Below are 23,372 nucleotides of genomic sequence, written 5' to 3' on the forward strand. Positions count from 1 at the left end.
CATCATGGGAACTAATTTTTACTCCTCACACTTCAGATAGAGCCCTAATATCCAGAGTATACAAAAAACTCAAAAAATTAAACAATAAGAAAACAAATAACCCAATCAACAAATGGGCCAAAGACCTGAACAGACACTTCTCAGAGGAGGACATACAATCAATCAACAAGTACATGAAAAAATGCTCACCATCTCTAGCAGTCAGAGAAATGCAAATCAAAACCACCCTAAGATACCATCTCACTCCAGTAAGATTGGCAGCCATTATGAAGTCGAACAATAACAAGTGCTGGCGAGGATGTGGGGAAAAGGGTACTCTTATACATTGCTGGTGGGACTGCAAAATGGTGAGGCCAATATGGAAAGCAGTATGGAGATTCCTGGGAAAGCTGGGAATGGAACCACCATTTGACCCAGCTATTGCCCTTCTCGGACTATTCCCTGAAGACCTCAAAAGAGCGTACTACAGGGATACTGCCACATCGATGTTCATAGCAGCACAATTCACAATAGCTAGACTGTGGAACCAACCCCAATGCCCCTCAATAGATGAATGGATAAAAAAAATGTGGCATTTATACACAATGGAGTACTACGCAGCACTAAGAAATGACAAAATCATGGAATTTGCAGGGAAATGGATGGCACTAGAGCAGATTATGCTAAGTGAAGCTAGCCAATCCCTAAAAAACAAATGCCAAATGTCTTCTTTGATATAATGAGAGCAACCAAGAACAGAGCAGGGAGGAAGAGCAGGAGGAAAAGATTAACATTAAGCAGAGTCATGAAGTGGGAGGGAAAGGGAGAGAAAAGGGAAATTGCTTGGAAATGGAAGGAGACCCTCATTGTTATACAGAATTACATATAAGAGTTTGTGAGGGGAATGGGAAAAAAAATAAGGAGAGAAATGAATTACAGTAGATGGGGTAGAGAGAGAAGATGGGAGGGGAGGGGAGGGGGGATAGTAGAGGATAGGAAAGGTAGCAGAATACAACAGTTACTATTATGGCATTATGTAAAAATGTGGATGTGTAACCGATGTGATTCTGCAATCTTTGTAATGTTTTGAATAAAAAAAATAAATAAAAATAAAAAATAAAAAAAAAAAGACTAGCTTTGTGTCCAAAAATATGGTCTATTTTAGAGAAAGTTGTATATTAAGAAAAAAGTGAATTCAGTTGTTAACAAATGAAATATTCTATAGATGTCTATTAGGTTCATTTGACTAATTGCATTTAATTCTGAAGAGTCTGTACTTAGTTTATTTCTGAATGACATCTCTAAATGTAAGATTGAAATCACACTGTATTATCATATTGGTGTCTATTTGATTCTTTATATTGAGTATAGTTTGTGTATGTAGGTACACAAACTTTAAGAGTATAAATATTTATAACCATAATATCTTATTATTGGATGATTCCCTTAACGAGTATAAAGTGATCTTCTTTGTCTCTTCTGTCAAATTTTGGCTCAAGGAATACTTTGTGAGCTATGAGAACAGTCACTCCTACTTGCTTTTTGTCTCCATTTCTATGGTGTATCTTTTACATTCTTTTATCAGCCTGTAGATGGCTTTGCCTATAAATTGAGTCTCTTGTAAACAACATATAGTTGAGTCTTGTTATTTAATCCATTTTGCCAATCTATGTCATTTGATTGGAGAATTTAAATCATTTACATTCAGTGTTATTACAGACAGATGGTTTTTATTTTGTGCCATTTGATTTATTTCCAACTGGCTATTCTTCTAGTAAAGCTCACCCACTTGCTGGTTCTAATATCAAGAGATTTTCCACAATACTCCAATAACAAACCTGTTTACAAAAAAAAAAAAAAAAACAAGAAAACTATCCCATTTATAGTAATCTCAAAAAATAAAATAAAATAGAATATTTTAAAATATTTAAAATCTAACCAAGGAGGTGAAAGACCTCTACAATAAAAACTACAGAACTCTGAAGAAAGAAATTCAAAAAGACCTTAGAAGATGGAAAGATCTCCAATGTTCTTAGGTAGGCAGAATTAATATTGTCACAATGGCCATATCACAAAGGTGATACATATGTAGTGCAGCCTCCATCAAAATACCAATGACATTCTTCACCAAACTATAGAAAACAGTCCTAAAATTCATTTGGAAGAAAAAATACCCAGAATAGCCCAAAGCAATACTGAGTAGGAAGACCAATGTTGAAGGTATCCCAAACCTTCCACCTGATCTTAAATTATGCTACAGAGCCTAGTAACAAAAACAATATGATTTTAACATTAAAATACATATGAAGAATAATGGAATAGACTAGAAGACAAAGAGACAAACCCACATGGATACAGTTATCTAATACTTGACAAAGGTGCTAAAAACATCATATGCTGGAGAAAAAAAATCACCTTTTTAACAAATGATGCTTGGAAAACTGCATATTTATATGAGAAGAAAGAAAATAGAGCTAGATCTCCCACTCTGCACAAAAATCAAATCAAAGTAGATCAAAGACCTAGGAATTAGATCAGAAACTGCAACTTCTAGAAGAAAACAAGGCTCAACACTCCAATGTATTAGTACTGTCACCAAATTCCTTAGCAAGGCCCCTAATGCTCAAGAAATAAAACCAAGAATCAACAAGTGAAGTGCCATCAAATTGAAAAGTTCCAGTGCAGCAAAGGAAATTCTTAAGAGCATAAAGAGAGAGTTTACAGGAGATTAATATCCAGAATATATAAAGAACTCAACACTTAACACCAAAACAACACAGACACACACACAAACACACACAAATACTTAACCAATAAATGGGCAAGAGAACTAAACAGACATTTCTCAAAAGAAGAAATAGAAATGATCAATAAATATATGAAAAAAATTCAAACAATCAGGAACCAAACAATGGAATATTCTCAGGCTTAAAGAAGAATAAAATTATGGCATTTGCTGGTAAATGGACAGAGCTGGAGAACATCATGCTAAGTGAAATAAGCCAATCCTAAAAACTAAAAAGCCAAATGTTTTCTCTGATATGTGGATGATAATTCACAATAAGGGAAGGGGCTAGGGAAAAATAAAGGTACTTTGCATTAGGCAGAGGTGAGTGAAGGGAGGGTAGAGGGTATGAGGTAGGAAGAATAATAGAATGAATCAGACATGACATGACCACTGTGATTCTATATCATGTATAATCAGAAAAATGAGAAGTTATACTCCATTTATGTATGACATATCAAAATGCATTCTACTGTCATGTATAACTAATTAGAACAAATTTTTAAAAATACTATTTTGAGATTTCACCCAACTCTGGTTAGAATGGCAATTATCAAGAATACTAGTAGTAATAAACGCTGGCAAGGATGAGGAGGAAAATGTACACTCATGTATTTTTGTTGGTGGGATGTCAAATTAGTAAAACCAACTTGAAAATCTGTTTGGAGAATCCATAAAATGCTAGGAGTAAAATTATGCTATGACCCAGCTCTCTCACTCCTCAATATTTACCAGAATAACCAAAATCATCATACCACAGGTGTGTAGCCACATCATTGTTAATAGCTGCACAATTTACAATAGTTAAGTTATGGAATCAGACCAGATGCCCATAAATGGATGAACAGATAAAAGAAATATGATACATACCCACAATGAAGTTTTACTCAGCCATAAAGAAGAATAAAATTATGGCATTTGCTAGTAAATGGATGGAACTGGAGAACATCATGCTAAGTAAAATTAGCCAGACTCAGAAAGCCAAGGGTCAAATGTTCTTTCTTACATGCAGAAACTATTGCAAAATAAAGGGGAAAATAGAGGAGCCCATGAAAATAGAAGGGAGATCAGTGGAGAGGAGGAAGGTAAATAAGGGGAAGGAGTGGGGAGGGTACAAAGGAGGAACTATGGAATAAATTAAACAAATTATGCTATGTGCATATGTGAATATACTACAGTAAATTCAACCTTTATATATATTTACAAAATACCAATTAAGAAACAATAAATAAATAGAAGGAAGACCTGTAGAGTGGAGGACTGGGAACAGGAGGAAGGAGAAGTGGAAGAAAAGAGGAAATAGTGAGAAATGAAATGGAACTAATTACATTCCATGCATGGATGGTTATGTCAAAATGAACCCCCCATTATGTATAATATGTTAATAAAAACATTAAAAAATTGACACAGTGGAGAGATACTCTTCCACAGAAATGCATAGTCCACCTATCCATATAGTCATAAAAAGAAATTTATGATAAAGAATGCTACTTTGGAAAAACAGAAAAAGAAAGCAACACGTAAGATCATATGAGTACTTTGGTGAATAGACTGCCCGATCTTTGAGAAGGTTGCATTCTTGTCACCAAAGGTTTTTAAAAATATTATATTCTCTTCATAATTACAAGCCATTCATAACCTCTCTCATTTTTTAATGTTCACCTGAAAATGGAAGCTAAAATTAACCTGGAAATATGAACTTCTCCTTAGAATAGAGACTTGTGACCCATCTTAGAAAGATGCATTACCTTAGATAGATTTAGAACTTGAAGGAAAAAAAATGAGCAATCACTATAATCACCCTAAGATACACCAAAAAGGAAAAATGATCATCTAAAGAAATGCACAAAAAAAAATACTCAGCAAAATACAATATTCCTTGGTGATTAAAACAAAACAAAACAAAACATCTCTGTGAAAACCGAGAACAAAAGGAAGTTTCTGCAATCTTATAAATGGTATTAAGAAAAAATTTGCAGCAAATGTGCATATAAATCGTGAACAATTGAATACTTTCCCTCTTAACTTGGGAACAAGGGAAGAGTTCTGCTCTTATTACTTTTATTGAATGTCATACAGAAGAAATGAAGGACATACAGTTTGGAAAGGAAGGAACAAAGACTACTATTGGTGTAGTTGTCTGCAGAAAAATGATTAAAAAAAATAACTGGAAAGGCCCAAATGTTCCCAAAATGTGACCAGTGTTTGAGGTGATGGAAATGCTAATTATCCTAATTTGATCATTACTCATTGTCATTGTATCCGTGTGTTGAATTACTCTACTGTACTGCATAAATCATACGACTATTGTCAACTACATTTTTAACAAAATAAAAAAATGAAATATAAGAATAGATGAGTTTATTCAAGATACACACAAGTCAGCATATAAAATCTATATTTCTACATACCCATAATGCAGATAAAAGATTTAAAGTTTAAAAATGATATTTACAATAACATCAAAAGCAACCTGTGACCGATTGAGGTATATAGTTTATGTACAGTAATCGCATACGTAAGGACAGGGAGATAAACTTTTAAAATTCTTAAATATTTACTTGACAAATGTTTTGTTTTTTTTTAAAAAGAGAGAGTGGAGAGAGAGAGAGAGAGAGAGAGAGAGAGAGAGAGAGAGAGAGAGAGAGAATTTTTTTTTTAATATTTATTTATTTTAGTTTTTCGGCAGGCACAACATCTTTGTTTGTATGTGGTGCTGAGGATCGAACCCAGGCCGCACGCATGCCAGGCGAGCGCGCTACCGCTTGAGCCACATCCCCAGCCCCATTGACAAATGTTTTGTATGTTGAAGGTGTAAAAAGTAATCATTTACTATACATACACATTGTGTAATGGTTACAATAATCACATTAATTAACACTTCCATCATTTCTCATAGTCACTATTGTGTATGGGTAAAGGTGGAGGGTAAGAACCCTTAAATATATTCTTCATCAAATTTCAAATAAGTACACACTGTTATTTACAATAGTCACTATGTTGTTCATTATATTCTCAGAAGTTGCTCATAACTGAAAGTTCCTGCCCTTAGGCTAACTTCACTGCATTTGCCTCTGACCCTAGAAAGCACTCTCTGCCTCTGTGAGTTCCATATTCTTGGATTCCACATATAAGTCATGTTATACAATATGTTTTCTTTCTCTCTGTGACTGACTTATTTCACTTCACGTAATGTCTTCTAGGTTCACTTGTATTGTCACAAATGACAAGATTCTCTTCTTTTTAGTGTCTGAATAACATTCCATGTGTATCCAAAGCATGTTTTTATTAGTCATTCATCTGTCAGTGGATGTTTATATTGTTTTCATATCTTGGCTATTGTGAATAATGTTGTAATAAACACAATAATGCAGATATATTTAAAAATACTGATTTTATTTTCTTATATACCTAGAAGATATATATACTGGATCTTTTAGTAGTTCTATTTTTCATTTTTTGAATACCTTTTATAGTTTTTTATAAAATCTATACCAATTTACATTCCCTCTAAAATTGGAGAGGGATTACTTTTTGCCCACGTCCTCACCCAAACCTGGTAGACTTTTAACAAATGTGTATAATTAAAACCTGAACCACTATGGAGAAGGTTTTCAGCATTCAAAAATTTTCTACATGCCCATTTTCCATGAATACACTCCAAGAGATGTAACCATTGCTCTGTTACACATCACCACAGATTAGTGTTGCATTATCTTTTGTAATTTTTTTTTAGTTGTAGATAAACAAAATACCTTTATTTTATTTATTTGCTTTTAGGTGGTGTGAGGATCAAACCCAGTGCCTCACACAAGTTGGCAAGTGCTCTACCACTGAGCTACAACCCCAGTCTACATGACCTTAACTTCATATAAGTCAGAATAATATTCTTTTATTTCAGGATTTTTAAATTAGCATAACACTTAGTTTTGTTTTGCCTTTGAATAGACCATTTACAGCATTTTATTCAGGTTCATCCATTCCATTCAATAATATGCAATATTTTGCTCAGCACCACTAATACTATTGACATTATTATCTCTCTTTGGAGAGACCCATGCTTCCAAAAAAAAAAAAAAAACTGGTATATTTTCATAATGTTTAAGTTCATGATGAAAATTATTTTTCTTTACCAAAAAACCAACATTTTGATCCAAGAAACAAATATTAAGATATACAGAAATTTATCTTCACTAGAAACAGTTCATAGCCATAATCTTTCAGGGGTATGCTCTTACTTTGGGCTAATTTTTGGAGAGGAAAGTGGATGTTTTTTATCATAAATATTTGTTTACTATCAATACCAGCTCTGCTGTACCATAAAAGAGAAATGAGGTCTTGTTCCTGAACAAAAAGCAGGTGTTTTTCCAGAAATGGACCCTAATGGATTATAGAGGCAACAAAGTCATTCTACAAGAGTAAGGGGACAGAGTCAATGAAACCTTCCGCCCAGCCAGTCAACAGTAATAAAGTACAGCCAAGTGAATGGGAGAGGTAGTAACTAGCTGGACAAATGTTGGTTTAGAATATTTAAAGAAAAAAAATGTTTGTGTTCTTATGTAAGCCAGAGCTGGGGAAGACACTTAGATATTACTGAAAAAGTGACAGAATAGAAAACTGTGTGACAGATACAAATTTCCTAGCAGAAGATACATAAAGAAAGGTGGTACAACAAGTCATTGGCAGTCAGATGTCTGTTTGAGATGAGGAATTATTGAATGTGCTCTGCAGTTTTTACATGGAAATTGAAGTGGTACTGCACAAGTGAAAAGTGAAATTCTGATTTCTTTTCTTTTTTCAATAAATACTGGTAGAGCACCTATGGACAAGGCAGTAAGATGGCTTCTAAGATGTGTTCCTGACTTGGAGGAGTCTAATAGTGACCATCAGACCACGAGCACCCTACATACAGAGCACTGCTTCCTAGGGGCCATGCAACCACATGAAGAGAAGGATCAGTTCTGTCTGGCAAGATTGAGGAAGGACTTCTCAAAATTATCCTCAGTTCTCAGTATGGTCTTTGTGCCTCATACATGAGACCCTAGTTATTCAGCCTATCCCATTATAAGAATTTGTTTTGACCTTCTTATCTTTCTAGATTGTTTGAGAAGTGAAAGTATGAGAGGATAAGATCACATTTCATAGGTGTCTATGTGGAGTTGATGGGTTGTAGAAATGTCACTTAATCTTGGTCCAGAAAGGTAGAAAAAGTCTTGGAAAAGGGAAATTAAGATGATAGAGATGTGAGGAAAATGTTTTCATCAGAGGGAAGAAGCAAGGTATGCATCAAGCAAATGTATTATGTGTCTGGGGACAACAGGAGCCTAGATTAGTTACAAAGAAGAACTTTGCTTAGACAGCAGTGGTGGTGATTAAATTGAAAACTAATAATAGGTAATAATGTCACTTAAGTACCAGGGTAGGTGTCTGGCTTTTATATTACATCAAGGAGGAAAATCTGCAGGTTCAAAAGTAAGGGAGTGACTTATTTTAACAATGACTTAGAAAAGATTCATTTTTTGGTAAAATGAAATGCAAAAAAAAAAAAAAAATCTGAAATTAAGAGACTTCTATCATGGTCTAAATGGAGAGAAGGGCATCAGACTAGATTAAAATCAATGAGAATAGGAAAGGTGTTATAAAGAAGTAAAAGAACTTGGCTATCACATCCAGTAATGGACAGAAGAGAAAAAAAAGTCCAAAATAATTCCTAGATTTTTAGCCCAGATGATGTGGAGAGCACCAACAACCATGGACTTTGAAAAGATGGATCCCTCTGATGTCAGGCTCCTGACATTACATATATTACAATGTATTAACCTCTTCCTATATGCTTAATAATATTTTTCTATTTGATAGAGGAAACTTTTGTAGATGGTTTATTTTCTTATTGAAATGTTAAAATGGACTCATACAATTAAAATATAAGAAATCTTTTATCTCAGCTAAGAGATTTCAGGGAGTTGACCCATAAAGTCACGTGAAATGCACCTATATTTCTCACACTTACTCTTTGCACTTTAATGCCCTAGGGATTTATTTTATATCCTTTAAATATTACAAGTTTATTGCATCATTATGCATAACTCTGAGCCCCATTGCCTACAATAGTGTCTGAAAAATGAGAGGTACCCAATGAGAAACAATATTTGTTAAATAAACATGAATTCTGGCCAGAATTCCCCAGCTTGATTTCTTATTATAAAATCTACTAACAAATTATATGCCGAACCAATAATTTTTTCATGGAAATTTTTACTTCCTGGTTTCGAAGGGTATAAATCATGGGATTCATCACGGGGAAGACGACTGTGTGGAAGAAAGAAACCACTTTGTCAGCAGGTAAGGCTCTGAACGGCCGAGTGTAGATGAAGATTGCAGGCCCAAACATAAGAAGTATAATAATGACATGAGTGGTGCACGTGGACATGGCCTTGCTCTTCCCCTCAGAAGCTGATCTATGAACGTGACAGAGGATGACGCCATAGGAGGCCAGAAGGCCCAGGAAGCACAACAGGGTCATTAGGCCACTGTTGGAGACCATCAGGAGCTCCACCACAAAGGTGTCAGTGCAGGCCAGCTTGATGACCTGTGGCACATCACAGAAGAAGTTGTCCAGCTGGTTTGGGCCACAGAAGGGCAGGCGGAGGATGAGGGCCACCTGGATAATGGAGTGGATAAAGCCTCCCAGCCACAGAGCCAGCAGCATCACATAGCAGGCTCTAGGGCTCATGACTGTTGAGTAGTGCAAAGGCCGGCAGATGGCGATGTAGCGGTCAAAGGCCATGACAACCAGGAGCAGCCCCTCTCCACCTCCAAGGAAGTGCAAGAAGAAGAGCTGGGTGATGCAGCCTCTGTAGGAGATCACCTTCTTCTCAGAGAGGAAGTCCACCAGCATCCTGGGAGCCACAATGAAGGAGTAGGAGGCATCCAGGAAGGCCAAGTTGCCCAGGAAGAAGTAGAGGGGGGCTGAGAGCCCAGGGTCTGACCTGATGGTGAGGATGATGAGGAAGTTTCCAGGGAGGATGATGAGGTAGAAAATTAAGATCAGTACAAAGACCAGAAGCTGAATCTCTCGAGACTGGGTCAGACCAAGGAGGATGAATTCAGTCACCACTGTTCCATTTTCTATCTCCATCTTCTCTCCCTGTAGAACATCAGGGAATAGAGAGATATTCTCCATATCTTCCATCTAGATTAAACTCTTCCTCAACTAAAAGTAGGGTTATTCCACATCTATATAAACCACCTCTCTGCATAACCTAAGACATCTCTTCTACCCTTAATGAAGCCATATTTCATAGCTGACAATACCTTGGCCCTGAAGCCACACCCTGTCATCTGCTTCAGTCCTGTGCTTCTATTCCATGGCTCTCTCATAGGAGACTCCAGGATACCACTGCTTTGGGTTTGTTACTGATTTCCATGAGCATAAGAAAATATTTGTGATTGAAAAAACACTTAGCTCCCAATTATTAAGGTCTTCAGGTTTTTATTTGAATGGGGAATGGGATAGGGAGTGACATCAATGAGGAATGATAACACTTTTTATATGACAAAAGATGTTCTATATCTCAAATACATTATATAAGAATGGTTTCACATATCAATTTAATTTGCTATAACTCTTGAACTAGATAGCACTTGGTGCACCTTTATTCCATGTAAATTATACCTAAGGAGTGTTAACTAAAAGGTTAAAGAAAACTCTACTTACTGGAAATACTTTCTTTTTCTCTACAGAATGTCAATCTATCAACCTAGTCTAAATAAAAAGGCTCTTAGTCACTCTGGAGAAAAATAATATCTGAGGTTTATGCACACATTGGTGTCCAAATTAGGAATGTTTTCACTGCAGGGCATAAGCATAGTAGTCTATTGATATAAAAAAATAAAGAAGAATTTCCATACATATAAATGTGATTTTAAAAAACAATATTTTACATGCCTTTAGTTACCTAGCACATTTGTTTTTAAAAATGTTATTGAGCATGGACTATAGAGTGGAGGAAAATAAAGGTATGTTAACTTTAACTGAAAGGAGAGAGAGTGAAAAGGGAGAAGAAGACAGGAAAATTTCTTTTACAAAAAACAGTGAAGTCCCAAATTAAGAAATTAAGGAAAATACTTACAATGGTATATCTATTCAAAACATCAAAGATCTTCTCCTTTAATATATAATTCTAATAAATTTCCATATATGGTCAAAATTGAGAATCATAAAAGTACTTTATATCAAATAGGCACACATATATCCTTGTAAAAACATGCACAACATTCCCAACACTAAAGACACAAACATATCCTAAAGAAAAACAAAGCACAAAGATTTACATTTTGAACCACCAAAAGAAATTTTTGTATTTCCTTTTTTCTCTTCTTTTTTTTTCTACTATGGCCATTTATTGGCCATATATTTCTCAAAAGTGCTTTTGTGCATAAAACCCACTATTAGAAAAGTAAATTTGAAATCCCTTTCTATTTAATCTTAAAGTTGAGTTCATCTTCAACATTATTACGAACTGGTTATTTCAAACTCTTTCAAAAATTAAGGGTATGTTTAGATCACAGGAGAAACTTTCAAGTGTCTCTGAGTTTAGGTGCTGCAGATTCTCTCACTGTGCCTTGCTTTATTCCCTGCCATCCACCTCTATTCTCCTATTGACTCCTTGACATATGTGACTCATTCCCATTAACATTTTGGTTCCCTGTGTTCCCTCTGTGTATTTTCTATGCCATTTTCACTGCATGCTCATCACAGATTCAGAGACTGAAGATGTATGTTCATAAGGTGGACTTTCCTCTAGGGAAAATGAAGCAAGTCCCTGAAAGATAAAAGCACAGAAATCTCTGCAAAGACAAGTTTTTCTGCTCCAACTATATTAAGAGAGGAACCGCTGTCAGTGAAATTTGAAACCTGAATGCTTGCTGTTATCTCTACACCATAATTGTCATTCCAGCTGAGACAAAAATTCATAGACTCCAGTAATGCAGGAGCAGTGCAAGGGCACAATGAGAGATGGAGCAGGGCCATCTAAAGGCTATGCTAGGCACTGATCATGCCTAGAGTCCAGGATGTTGGTAGAAAGTTCATGCAGTAGGCATTTGAAGCCTTAATCCCCACCACAGTACAGACACTAATTCTCCCACTTTTCTTCTTTGTATTTCCTCATTGCATTTTAAAAATGTTTCTGTTATTATATTTAACTTCTTTCTCACCAAATGTTTCTTCGCTTTCTTCGTTATAATTTTATCTTTGAGTTGACTTCTTTTTCTCTCTTATCTGTTCTCTATTCCCCTTGCTGTTTCTCCCTGCTCTATCTCACTTATATTCATTCTCCTTATTTTCTTTTGATTTCTCCATATTCCATTAGTTTGCAATATTCTTCACTCTTTCCTTTTCTCTACTCATCTCTCCTTTATTAGGTCCTATGCTTCCTTTACCATCAATGCTGAGAAACCTCACTATTGTTTTGAAGCAAGTTCTTTCACTTACTTTAAACATAAAGTTCTTTCACTCCATTTACTCTATGAACTAAGCATTTAATTCCTGTTTCAGTACTAGATCATTTTACTTGGAGAGAATCCTTCAAATGTACTGTAATCACTGTTTAATTTTCCCCTTCCCACAGATATTTTGTAATTAATTTTAATAAAAATGAGATTATTTACCTTTATGCTTTAAAGAAATTTCTCATTAAAACACACTACCAGCAAAAATATGTTTAGAAAACTTTCCAAAATAAGAGTATGACAGCTATTAATATGTGCTATGTAGTTTGTAACTCATTGGCAGATAAAATTACTGGTTTCAGTTTGTTCTGAGAAATGCAGATATAGTTAAAGAACATCATAAATATTTGACTGATAACAATGTTGCTGATGGCTCTAAACTTACTACATAATTATATGGAATTATTAGTTCCTACAGTTCTTTAATGTCTTTTTTTTCTAAGCAAAGAAATGCACATCATAGGAAAAAAACCTGGTTTGGACATCTGTCTCAGTTTAAGTTCTTAGTCCTGCAATTTTTTAAACATAAGATATTGGAATAGTTCTCATCTTCCTTAGCCTGAGCTTTTTCACATCTTACTGTGTTGATTTGAAAATTTAATCAGATGGGGATGATGTTAATAAGTAGGATATGCATGTCTGATTCAACCAAAATTAAACCAGGAAAAATATACATTTTAAGTTTCTAAGAAAAAAATGTGTGATACTGGTTATCTGTCCCTATCTTTGGAGAGAATCCATGGAGTAATGGTAACTGCATGAATCTAAGAGATTACAAAATAAAATTTTACAGATATTTCACTTCATCCAATTGTCAAAACCCCAGATTGGTGTATGCTAGATCCATTTGTAAAAGAACAACTTCTTATTCCAGCTGAGTATGAGGACCAGCTCAGAGCTAGTCTTCTGCAAAATCATGAAGTTGATGAAGATATTTTTGGCAACTCTCAGCCCAGCTTTTCTTCACTAATTACAATTCCCATCCCCTCACTTGTTTCAGTTAGTAAATGCAAATTTATGAGTATGTGTTAACAATAACAAGGCAAGTGATATTTTTAAAAAGCCTTCGTAACCCCAATAAAATAATTCTAAATATCATGAGGAACTAGAGCTATATTGTCAAGAATAGGTAAAAGATGCTGCTATATTATTAAATTCAAATTGCATATAGTCTATTTCTGCTATAATTTTTATCTATGTGTTCCAAGTGGAAGATGTCCCACCTGAAGAGTTGCAATGTCTGTTTCCATTTATTCCCTTTTTAATCCTTATAAATATGAAGAGTGACAAGAACATTTGCCTCTAACAATCCAACTGTGCTCTCATACAGCAGACATCACCCACTTCTGAGGGAAGGGATAACTGATTGTTCCTACCTTTGTTCTTACATCTCTCTTTTCAAAGAGCCTTGTACTCTTTGAAACACCCTACTAATTTGTGGTAGAGAATGTGCCTTGGGAATTTGAAGGTTAATAAACCTGCAGAGGACTTTCAAAGGGAATTGTTAGAATGCCAACAAGATATAGTCAAAGAATGAGACAAGAGAGATATAAGACGTAAGTACTCAAATATACATGAGCTAAGGATCTACTCTGTCACTTAGTTCTAAATTCAACATCCCATCAGTGACAGAAATTACAGAATGGCAAGAATTTTTGTTAGGTCTCTGTGTGTATAAAGTCAACACAGATGATTTTATTTCTTACATTACAATTAAAAAGAGTGAAAAATTACACAATTGATAGGAACTTGTTAATATTTAAAAAAAGGAAGTTATGTGGCCCAGTAAGTAGTAAGTATGCTTGATTCAACATATTCCTGGTGACAAGAGATAGACAGAAAATAAATTTTGTTCACAGAGACTCCCTCAGCATAATCTTTCTTGGAGAAGAGAATTAGATTTTGTAAGACTAATCCCTACAGGGAAAGTGCTTTCTTAAATAGACCCTATTGTGGGTCTATTTGCTGTTTTCACTTTATGAATAAGTGTTTCACGTGCTTTGCAAAAGCAATGATTAGGAATGATTAATTTTTAAATTAAATGTTATTAACCATAAGAAGCATCAAGAACCATGTAATAAAAGAACATAATTTAAGTTTTAGTAGATTTGTTTTTTTCTTAAAGACACTTTTAATTTCAAAAATTAAAATAGTAAACATCATTTTTTAAATAAATAGTCAAACATTTTGTTTTAACTTGTCCAATTCGACTGGAAAACAGGAAAAAGAGAAGAAGAGAGGAAGAAAATGGTTCACAAAGTTATAAAAATATAAAGAAAAAGAGGAAATTAAAGAACAGGAACAAATGGAAGTTAATAATAGGAAATAATAGAAAGTGAACAAGATAAAACAGAGATACAGAAAAGTGTATCTTGAAAAATATAAAGTATATTTTTCCCCCTTTCCCTTCAGCTCCTCTTATATGTAATTTTGTATAACGATGAGGGTCTCCTTCCATTTCCATGCAATTTCCCTTCTCTCTCCCTTTCCCTCCCACCTCTCGTCCCTGTTTAATGTTAATCTTCTTCTCATGCTCGCCCTCCCTGCTCTGTTCTTAGTTGCTCTCCTTATATCAAAGATGACATTTGGCATTTGTTTTTTAGGTATTGGCTAGCTTCACTTAGCATAATCTGCTCTAGTGCCATCCATTTCCCTGCAAATGCCATGATTTTGACATTTTTTAGTGCTGAATAGTGCTCCATTGTGTATAAATGCCACAATTTTTGTGTCCATTCATCTATTGAAGGGCATCTAGGTTGGTTCCACAGTCTAGCTATTGTGAATTGTACTGCTATGAACATCTATGTTCATAGCAGTACAATTCTAAAGACCTTTTAAGGTCTTTAGGGAATAGTCCAAGAAGGGGAATAGCTGGGTCAAATGGTGGTTCCATTCCCAGCTTTCCAAGGAATCTCCATAGGGAGAGAAATGAAGTACAGTAGATGGGGTAGAGAGAGAAGATGGGAGGGGAGGGGAGGGGGGATAGTAGAGGATAGGAAAGACAGCAGAATACAACAGACACTAGTATGTAAAAACGTGGATGTGTAACCGATGTGATTCTGCAATCTGTATATGGGGGAAAAATGGGAGTTCATAACCCACTTGAATCAAATGTATGAAATATGATATGTCAAGAGCTATGTAATGTTTTGAACAACTAATAAAAAAACACCCTACAAGTTAATAGGGTAATATATATATATATATATATATATATATATATATATATATATATATATATATTATATAAAATAAACTCGAAAATGAAAGAACATTGTGTATTTAGGGAAAAAAACAGAAAAAAATTAAGATGAATGAAGAAATATTTCATCTTGGAGTACATTAGAGTCTTTCTTGGCACCAAAGACTTTTTAAATGTGATTTTTCTTCATAATTCTAAATATAATCAGAAACCATACTATTTAATAGCAAATTCTTCCCCACACCCATACAGAAGATTGAACCCAGGCCCATTTAATCACTAAGCCACATCCCTGGCCCTTTTTATTTTTTATTTTGAGACAAGATCTCACTGAGTTTCTTAGACCTCACTAATTTGCTGAGGCTGGCTTTGAACTTGTAATCCTCCCCCTTGGAAAGTTTCTTAAGTCTCTGTGATCACAAGCAGAAGCCACTGTGCCCAGCCTAATACCATATTCCTTAAAATGAAATTAGTCTCATAATCTACATCAATCTACAGTATTGAGGCTTGTTATTTCTGTTGGGAAAGATTTATCAGATTATTTTAGAAACTAAAACTAAGAATCAGGCTGTATGATAGTGTCAACACTGCAAGATTGAACAAGGCAAGAATGGTCTTGTTCCTGGTGGGAAGGGTTACAAACATAAGCAAACACACCAGAGAGAAAACATGCAATTGTAATAAGTGCTGTGATAAAATTTAAGAGCAATAATGGAATTATATTGCAAAGTGACTGCTCTTTAAGGTGAGCTGGCCAGGCCTGGGCATCTCTGAGGAGGTAACATTTATGGAGAGCTAAATGACTGGAACAAGCCAACTCTGTGAAGATCCAAAGGATGTTTTACTATGGCTGGTAAAAGGCCATGAAGCAGAAAGTGACAGTGCATTAAAAGCAGAAAGGAGGCCTGTGTGGTAAGACAGGAGTGGACAAATGGGTTTAAGTATAAAGCAAGATATAGAAGGAGGGCCACATATAGACCAGAAGGCAGTTTGCCATTATTCTTTGTGAAATGTGATAAGCAAAGGCATTCCTTTAGCTAATTTACATGTTTAAAATATTATTCTGGTAACCATGCGAAGAATAGAGTCAAGGAACTGGTTTTTGAATACCACAAACAAGGAGATCATGATGATCGGTTAGGTTAAGGGGTACAAGAAGAAAGAGAGGAAAAATCAGGGCAAGAATAAATTTTGGAGACAGTCAGTGAGTCATATTAATGGACTAAATATGAAAGTTTTAGAAACAGGAATAACTCAAGATATTTTTTTATGGGCACATTATAGTTATACATAATATTGGGATTTGTTTTGGCATAATTATACGAGCATACAATATAATTTGCTTTAATTCAGTTCCCAGTACTTCCCCTTTCTCTCCCCTCCACCCTCCCCTGTTCCCTTTGCTCTACTTTACTGGTCTTTCTTCTATTTATTTATAGTATTTTTTAAATCAGTATAATATATATATATATATATATATATATATATATATATATATATTACCTTTTCCCATATGTGTGTGTGTGTGTGTGTGTGTGTGTGTGTGTGTGTGTATGAATGAGGGTAAAATTTACTGTGGCATATTCATATGTGTACAGAGGATAGTTTGGATCAGTTTTATTCCATCTTTCTCCCTTTTCACATCTCTCTTTTTACATCCCTTCTCCTGTCCCCTCAGTCTTTTTCCTTTATTCCACTGAGTTCTCTTCTGGTTTTCATCAGATTCCCCCACCCTTTGTTTTCCCTTATTTTAGTCTAGCTTCTGCTTATAAGAGAAAAAGGTTCAACCCTTGCTTTTCTGGGTCTGCTTGTTTCACCTAGCATGATATTCTCCATTTTCCTCCATTTACCAGCTTATGCCATAAGTTCATTCTTCTTTACCGCGGAGTGAAACTCCATTATGTATATATACCACATTTTCTTTATCCATTCGTCTGTTGATAGGTATCTTGGCTAGTTTCAAAACTTGAGTATTGTGAATTGCACTGCTATCCATGAAGTGCCTGTATTCCTATACTATGCTGATTTTAGTTCTTTTGGATAAATAGCAAAGGATAGAATAGCTGGGTTATATGGTGGTTCCATTCATACTATTTTGAGGGATCTCCACTGGAGACATCTGTTTGGTCAATTTGATTAATGTTCTTTTAAATTCTGAAGAGTCTTTACTTAGTTTATGTCTAGATGACCTATGTCATGGTGAGAGGTATGTTGAAATCACCTGGTATTATTGTATTAGGGTCTATTTGATTCTTTATATTAAAAAGGGTTTTGCTGTTGTTGCTTTTTCTTTATTTGTTCTTCGTTTTTTATGTGCTTATGTTTGGGGCATAAATATATATGATAATTATATCTTCTTTTTGGTCGATTCCTTTAACCAATATGATATAACCTCTTATCTTTTGATTAATTTTGGCTTGAAGTCCAATTCAGCTCATATTACAGTAGCTAACCCTGCTTACTTTTGTTCTTTATTTGCATGACATACCCCCATCCTTTCACCACAGCTTGCAACTGTCTTTGCCTATCAAGTGAGTCTTGCAAACACCATGTGGTTGGGTCTTGATTTTTAACGCAATCGGCCAACCTATGTCTTTTGATTGGAGAATTTAGACCATTTACATTCAGTGTTATTATAAAGAGATATTTTTTTATTTTTAGTTTTTTAAGTTTTTAAGTTTTATTCATACATTTGAAGTATAAAACCTAATAGTATTTGGTATATTCATGGAGTTCTATATCTATCACTACACTCAATTTGAGAATATTATCATTGTCCCAAAAAGAAAACTCACACTCTTAACCATTCCTCCCAAATATTCTCAACTCAATCAATGAATCAATCACCTGATGGGATTAATTGAGGGGTAACTGAAGGCTTGTGGGTTGTGGCTGGAGGAGGTGGGACATTGGGGGTGTGGCTCTGAGTATATATTTTTATCTGGCAAATGGAGTCTCTCTTTCTGCTATCTGATCATCATGTAGGCTGCTTCCCTCCACCACACTCTTCCACCATGGTTTTGAGCCTCACCTCTAGCCCCGAGGAATAAAGCCAACTCTCTAGGGACTGAGACCTCTGAAACTGTGAGCCCTAAAATAAAGTTTCCCCCTCCACAATTATTCTGGTTGGGTCTTTAAGTCACAACAGTGAAGAAGCTGACTAAAACAGAGGGTGAGCATTTTTTATATACTTACTGAACATGTGCATATCTCCCTTGGAGAAATGTCTGTTTAGATCCTTAGGTAAGTCAACTTACAGAAAGATGATTTTCATTTTCTGCCATTTTGATTTTTTTCTAATGTTTAATTCAGATTTGATTTTCTTTTAATTTACTAATATTATAGTGAGATTAATCCCTACAGGTCCCCTCCTTTTTTATTTTCTCTGCATGAAATACTTCATTGGGTATGTTTTTGGTTCAGGCTTAGTGGTTACAAATTCTTTTAATTTCAATTTATCACAGAGGGTTTTTATTTCATCTTCAATTCTGAAGGATTGTTTTGCTGGATATAGTAATCTTTGTTGGCACCCATTTTCTTACAGGGCTTGGTACATATTATTCCAAGTTCTGACTTTTATGGTCTGGGTTGAGAAATCAGTTTAAATGAGAATTGACTTACCTCTAAATGTAGCCTTCTGTTTTGCTCTTGTTACTTTTAAAATTCTATTCTCCTTCTGCATATTAGGCATTTTATTTTCACTAATGTGTCTTAGAGGAATCTTTATTGATCTTGCCTATTTGGTGTTCTAAATGTACTTGGATATCCATGTCAACCCTAAGTTTTGGAAATTTTTCTGATAGTATTTCATTAAAAAGATTGTGAATTCCATTAGTTTGTATTTTAGTGCTTTCATCTGTGCCAGTGATTCTTATATTTGGTCTCAGTGTTATTCCAGTTTTGTTTTGTTTTGTTTTTAATATCCTCATCATGGTCTTTTAACATATTTTCTTTATTGCCAACTTTATTTTCAAAACTATATACTTTGTCTTCTAAGCCTGAGAATCTGTCTTCAAAATGATCTAATTTATTGGTGATGCTTTTCTCTGATGTTTTAATGTGACTTATTGTATCTTTCATTTCCAGGATTTCTGTTCAGTTCTTTTTTACAGAATCTCTCATTATTGAAATGATCTTTTACTTCCTGTATTTTCTTTCTAAGTTTATTCTTTAAATCTTCTCTGAGTTCCTTAGTTATTTTAAGTATGAATTTTCTGAATTCTTTCTCCAACATGTCCTCCACTGTTGAAGTGTTGTGAGCTGTTTGGGTATTTTTTTCTCTAGCTTTTTCATTTTGTTTCTATGTCTTGATAGGATTAGCATTGCTTCTTCTTTTATTCAAGTGACTATTTAGTGAGCTTCTTTCCCTGAAGAGCCCTGGGCTGAGCAAATATCCAGGTACTGATACTTTCACTAAATGTGTGTCCTCTGGTGTTCCCAGTATCATCATCACTTGAAGAGAAGACAGACACTAAGCCCTATTAATACAATAATTTTAGAGCAAATCTACATACTGATAAAGTAAAAATTGTTGAAAATGTTTGCCACACTTCCTCTAATCCAGGTATAAAATTTTAGTAATGTCCTGGAATAGGTTGAGAAGTTATTAAAGGTAGTAAAATTACTTTTACTTTAAATAGGAACTAAAAAGTGGAGGACAAAAAAAAATGGCCAAGGAAAGAAAATAGAAAAGAATGATACAAACCAAACCAAGATAAAAAGAAGAAAACAAAGGTGAAAAAAGAGGTTTGTGGCAGTAGCAGGTAATGAATGAGGGAAAAGTGAGGCTAAGAGGATCAAGTGTAAATCTGAGCTAGGAAAGCAGAGATAGAATTATTTCAGTTAATGCTTTAAAATATTAGAATCTGATGATTTGAGGATACAATATTAAATAGGGGAACAACTACCAATCAAAAAGAGTAATATATAAAAATTCATAAATGATATTACAGCTATTTATAATAATCCATGACAAAGTGGAAATTTTTCTCATTGAATCTTCTTGATTAGGATCTCAACCAGAACTTGGGTCCTTTACAACTTGCCCTCCACTCTTCAGTTTTGGATCCTCCAAGGATTACTGGGCTACAGGAGATACATCCCTGATTGCTATGGATTTCTCACCAGCCAGTTCTTGCTCATCAGCACAGAGACTTGAGCCTTCATACTTTGAGAGTGCTATAGTATATCTGCTGACTCCTTTATATGAATACAGGGCTTAAGGCTGTCAAACTGCTGCAGGATACTGTTTACCTGCAGCCCTCTGTGGAGCCTTCTTTAAAATGGTATAGAGCCTGGTGACTACCTGCACGTGCAGGACTTGTGATTGTGGACTCTGTGTGGGTAGTCTGTGGTGCAGAAGCCTCCCCTGTGGCTGATATAAATCACTGAGGTACTATCTCTTTGGGATTTACAGTCAGTGGCTCTCCCGCATTAGAGATCCTACTATCTATGGTTATGAATCGCTGGTGCTACTTCCCTCTGCTGGTTAATTTTTAGAGCACTACTACCTAAGCCCTTGGTGGCTGCTGGAAACTGTGGGTCCTGAAGTTGGAGGCTGTCTGTGGACTGTGGCACAGAAGCTTCTGTCATGGCTGGTGCAGCTCACTGAGATTTTACAAATCGCCATGATGGGTGTAAGATGTCAGTTGACCTGTCTTTGCCTGGGCTCCTGCAAAGACTGCATGAAAACCTTGGCTGGGAGTAGCACCCTCTAGAAGTGATAAGCTCTCCAATAAACTCCACACCACTCTCCTTTCCATGTTGGCGGGGCAGGGGGATGGCGGTGTTTGTTCAGTAACTTGCAAAAAACAGTGATCTTCTAGACAGATTACTAAAACAAACCATATCAGAGGTATTCCCTCTGGTTTTATTTGTGGCTATCTGAATGTAGGGAGAAACTGTGTATATTTAATTTCTTCCAGGGAAGATGGCTAGCTGTGGACTCTACAAAATGGCTGCCATAATCAGTGCAATGTTCAGTCCACAATTTGGGTTAATCTGCTTAATTTACCTCACTATCTTTGCTATTCCTATCCTATTTGAACTTGGTCTGGTTTTCTTTCCAGCTATTGTTAAGTAAGTTAAGCTTATGGGCTTTTACTCTCTCTCTTTCTCTCTATTACCCCTTCCCCCTAACTCCACCCTGGTGAGGGTTTGCAATCAAGTCATTCTGTCCTTATTTTCTGCTTTGGTAACCAAACTATCTAATATTAAGTTTTAGAGCATTTAATCTGTTACCTGCCTCTCTGATTAGCTTTCTTTCACTGCTTCATTTCTGGGCTGAAGAGGGGTTGAATGTTGCCACCTAAATCTCTCTGCTCCTCAGTCTTCAGTTCCAGTTATTACTTTTTATGCTGAATAAAGTTCCATTGCATGTATATAGCCCACATTTTGTGAGGGAGGAGGGTTCCAGGGATTGAACTCAGGGGCCCCCAACCACTGAGCCATATCCCCAGCCCTACTTTGTATTTTATTTAGAGACAGGGTCTCACTGAGTTGCTTAGTGTCTTGCTGTTGCTGAGGCTGGCTTTGAACTTGTGATCCTCCTGCTTCAACCTCCAGAACCACTGGGATTACAGGCATGTGCCACCATACTATGCTCCAAATTTGGTTTTTAAAATAGATTTTTTAAAATCAGTTTATGGACATTTGGGCTATTTCAAATCTCAGGCTATAAATAAGGTTTCTGGGAGCATGTTCATATGAGTCATTTTGTAGATGTGTTTTCACTTGTCTTTACTAAATTCTTACAAAATTTGGGTCATAAAACAGGAGTATCCTTATGTCTGCCTGAAATTACTTGAAACTTCCACTTGGTTTTCCAAAGTGGTTAACCACTTAAAGTTCTGAATAGCAATGTATGTGTGTTCAAATTATTCTACTACCTCACCAACATCTGATGTTTTGCATTAATCGTGACTTTTTATTTTCTGCCTTTCTGATAACTTGAAAATTTTGACCTCCTTAACACTGGAGAAACTGTCCTTCTGCCCTTCCATGAAGGCAATTCTTGAAGATAGTGAAGGCCTCATCTGCAATTAATCCAAAACCCATTTTCCAATCACTTATTTTATCAAGCACTCAAAGGGCTAATACATCCCATATCACTATCCCCCTGCTGTGATCACCCCACGGCCATGTATCAATCAGCTAGGGATAGCTCTATGCTTCAGGGCCCTCTGAATTTATTAAAGCTTACTAATCTTAAACATATTCACCCTGCCTCATCCATTTTTTTTTCCCATGGAAACTATGACAAAGGCTCTTGTCCAATTTTTTCTCCTCTCACATTGTCACCAACCCAGCCATGGTGCTTCCCCACATATCTCCCAGTGTGATGTGCCATACCCTCTGTTTCTAGGATTTGTGAATATAAAAACTTCTCTTATGATAGTCAATTCCATAACTGTGTGTCTTACCATACTTGATTAAAATAAATCCTGTGTACTTTTTTTAAATTGGTGAAGCAAAAAGGGCCTGCACCTTAGATTACAAACTTTCACACTCCTGCATTATGCCAATTTTGTCAGTAGTTGATTTTGTCAGATGTTACCACAGGTTCCAGATCTAAAATTGTGGAGCTTGAAAAGCTGAGGCTTTTCATACATTCCATGTAATCTAGAGTGTCAAGTGCCTGGAAGTGAGTACCTGGAGCTTATATAGCCTCCGAGGTCAGGGACAGAGCACCTGAAATTGTTTCAAATCTCAGTAATTTGAAGCATCAATTTCTAGGAAGTCCAGAGGAGATGAGAATGCTGTTGAATGAGTCTGATCCACTAACCATGCAAGACTGATAAGCAATGAGGTATTTAAGCCATCTATATGAAAGCATCTAGACTTCAGAATGGGCTCATCTATAGAGGCTCTTGATAAACCACTTCCTTTTCGACT

General features: G+C 35.6%; 1 protein-coding gene across 1 annotated transcript; it reads right to left on the reverse strand.

Annotated features, from left to right (window-relative positions):
• Positions 1–8,975: 8,975 nt before the first annotated feature.
• Positions 8,976–9,902, reverse strand: LOC143393896 (olfactory receptor 4N4C). Its single transcript, XM_076848393.1, has one exon. It carries the CDS (start codon positions 9,900–9,902, stop codon positions 8,976–8,978), a length of 927 nt encoding a protein of 308 aa, XP_076704508.1.
• Between the last annotated feature and the right edge of the window lie 13,470 nt (positions 9,903–23,372).

The sequence above is a fragment of the Callospermophilus lateralis genome, chromosome 3, assembly GCF_048772815.1.
Source record: "Callospermophilus lateralis isolate mCalLat2 chromosome 3, mCalLat2.hap1, whole genome shotgun sequence".
NCBI classification, from domain to species: domain Eukaryota; kingdom Metazoa; phylum Chordata; class Mammalia; order Rodentia; family Sciuridae; genus Callospermophilus; species Callospermophilus lateralis.

What these genes read in the sequence shown, in the direction of transcription:
- LOC143393896 (XM_076848393.1), bottom strand. Translation starts at nt 9,902, where the DNA reads ATGGAGATAGAAAATGGAACAGTGGTGACTGAATTCATCCTCCTTGGT.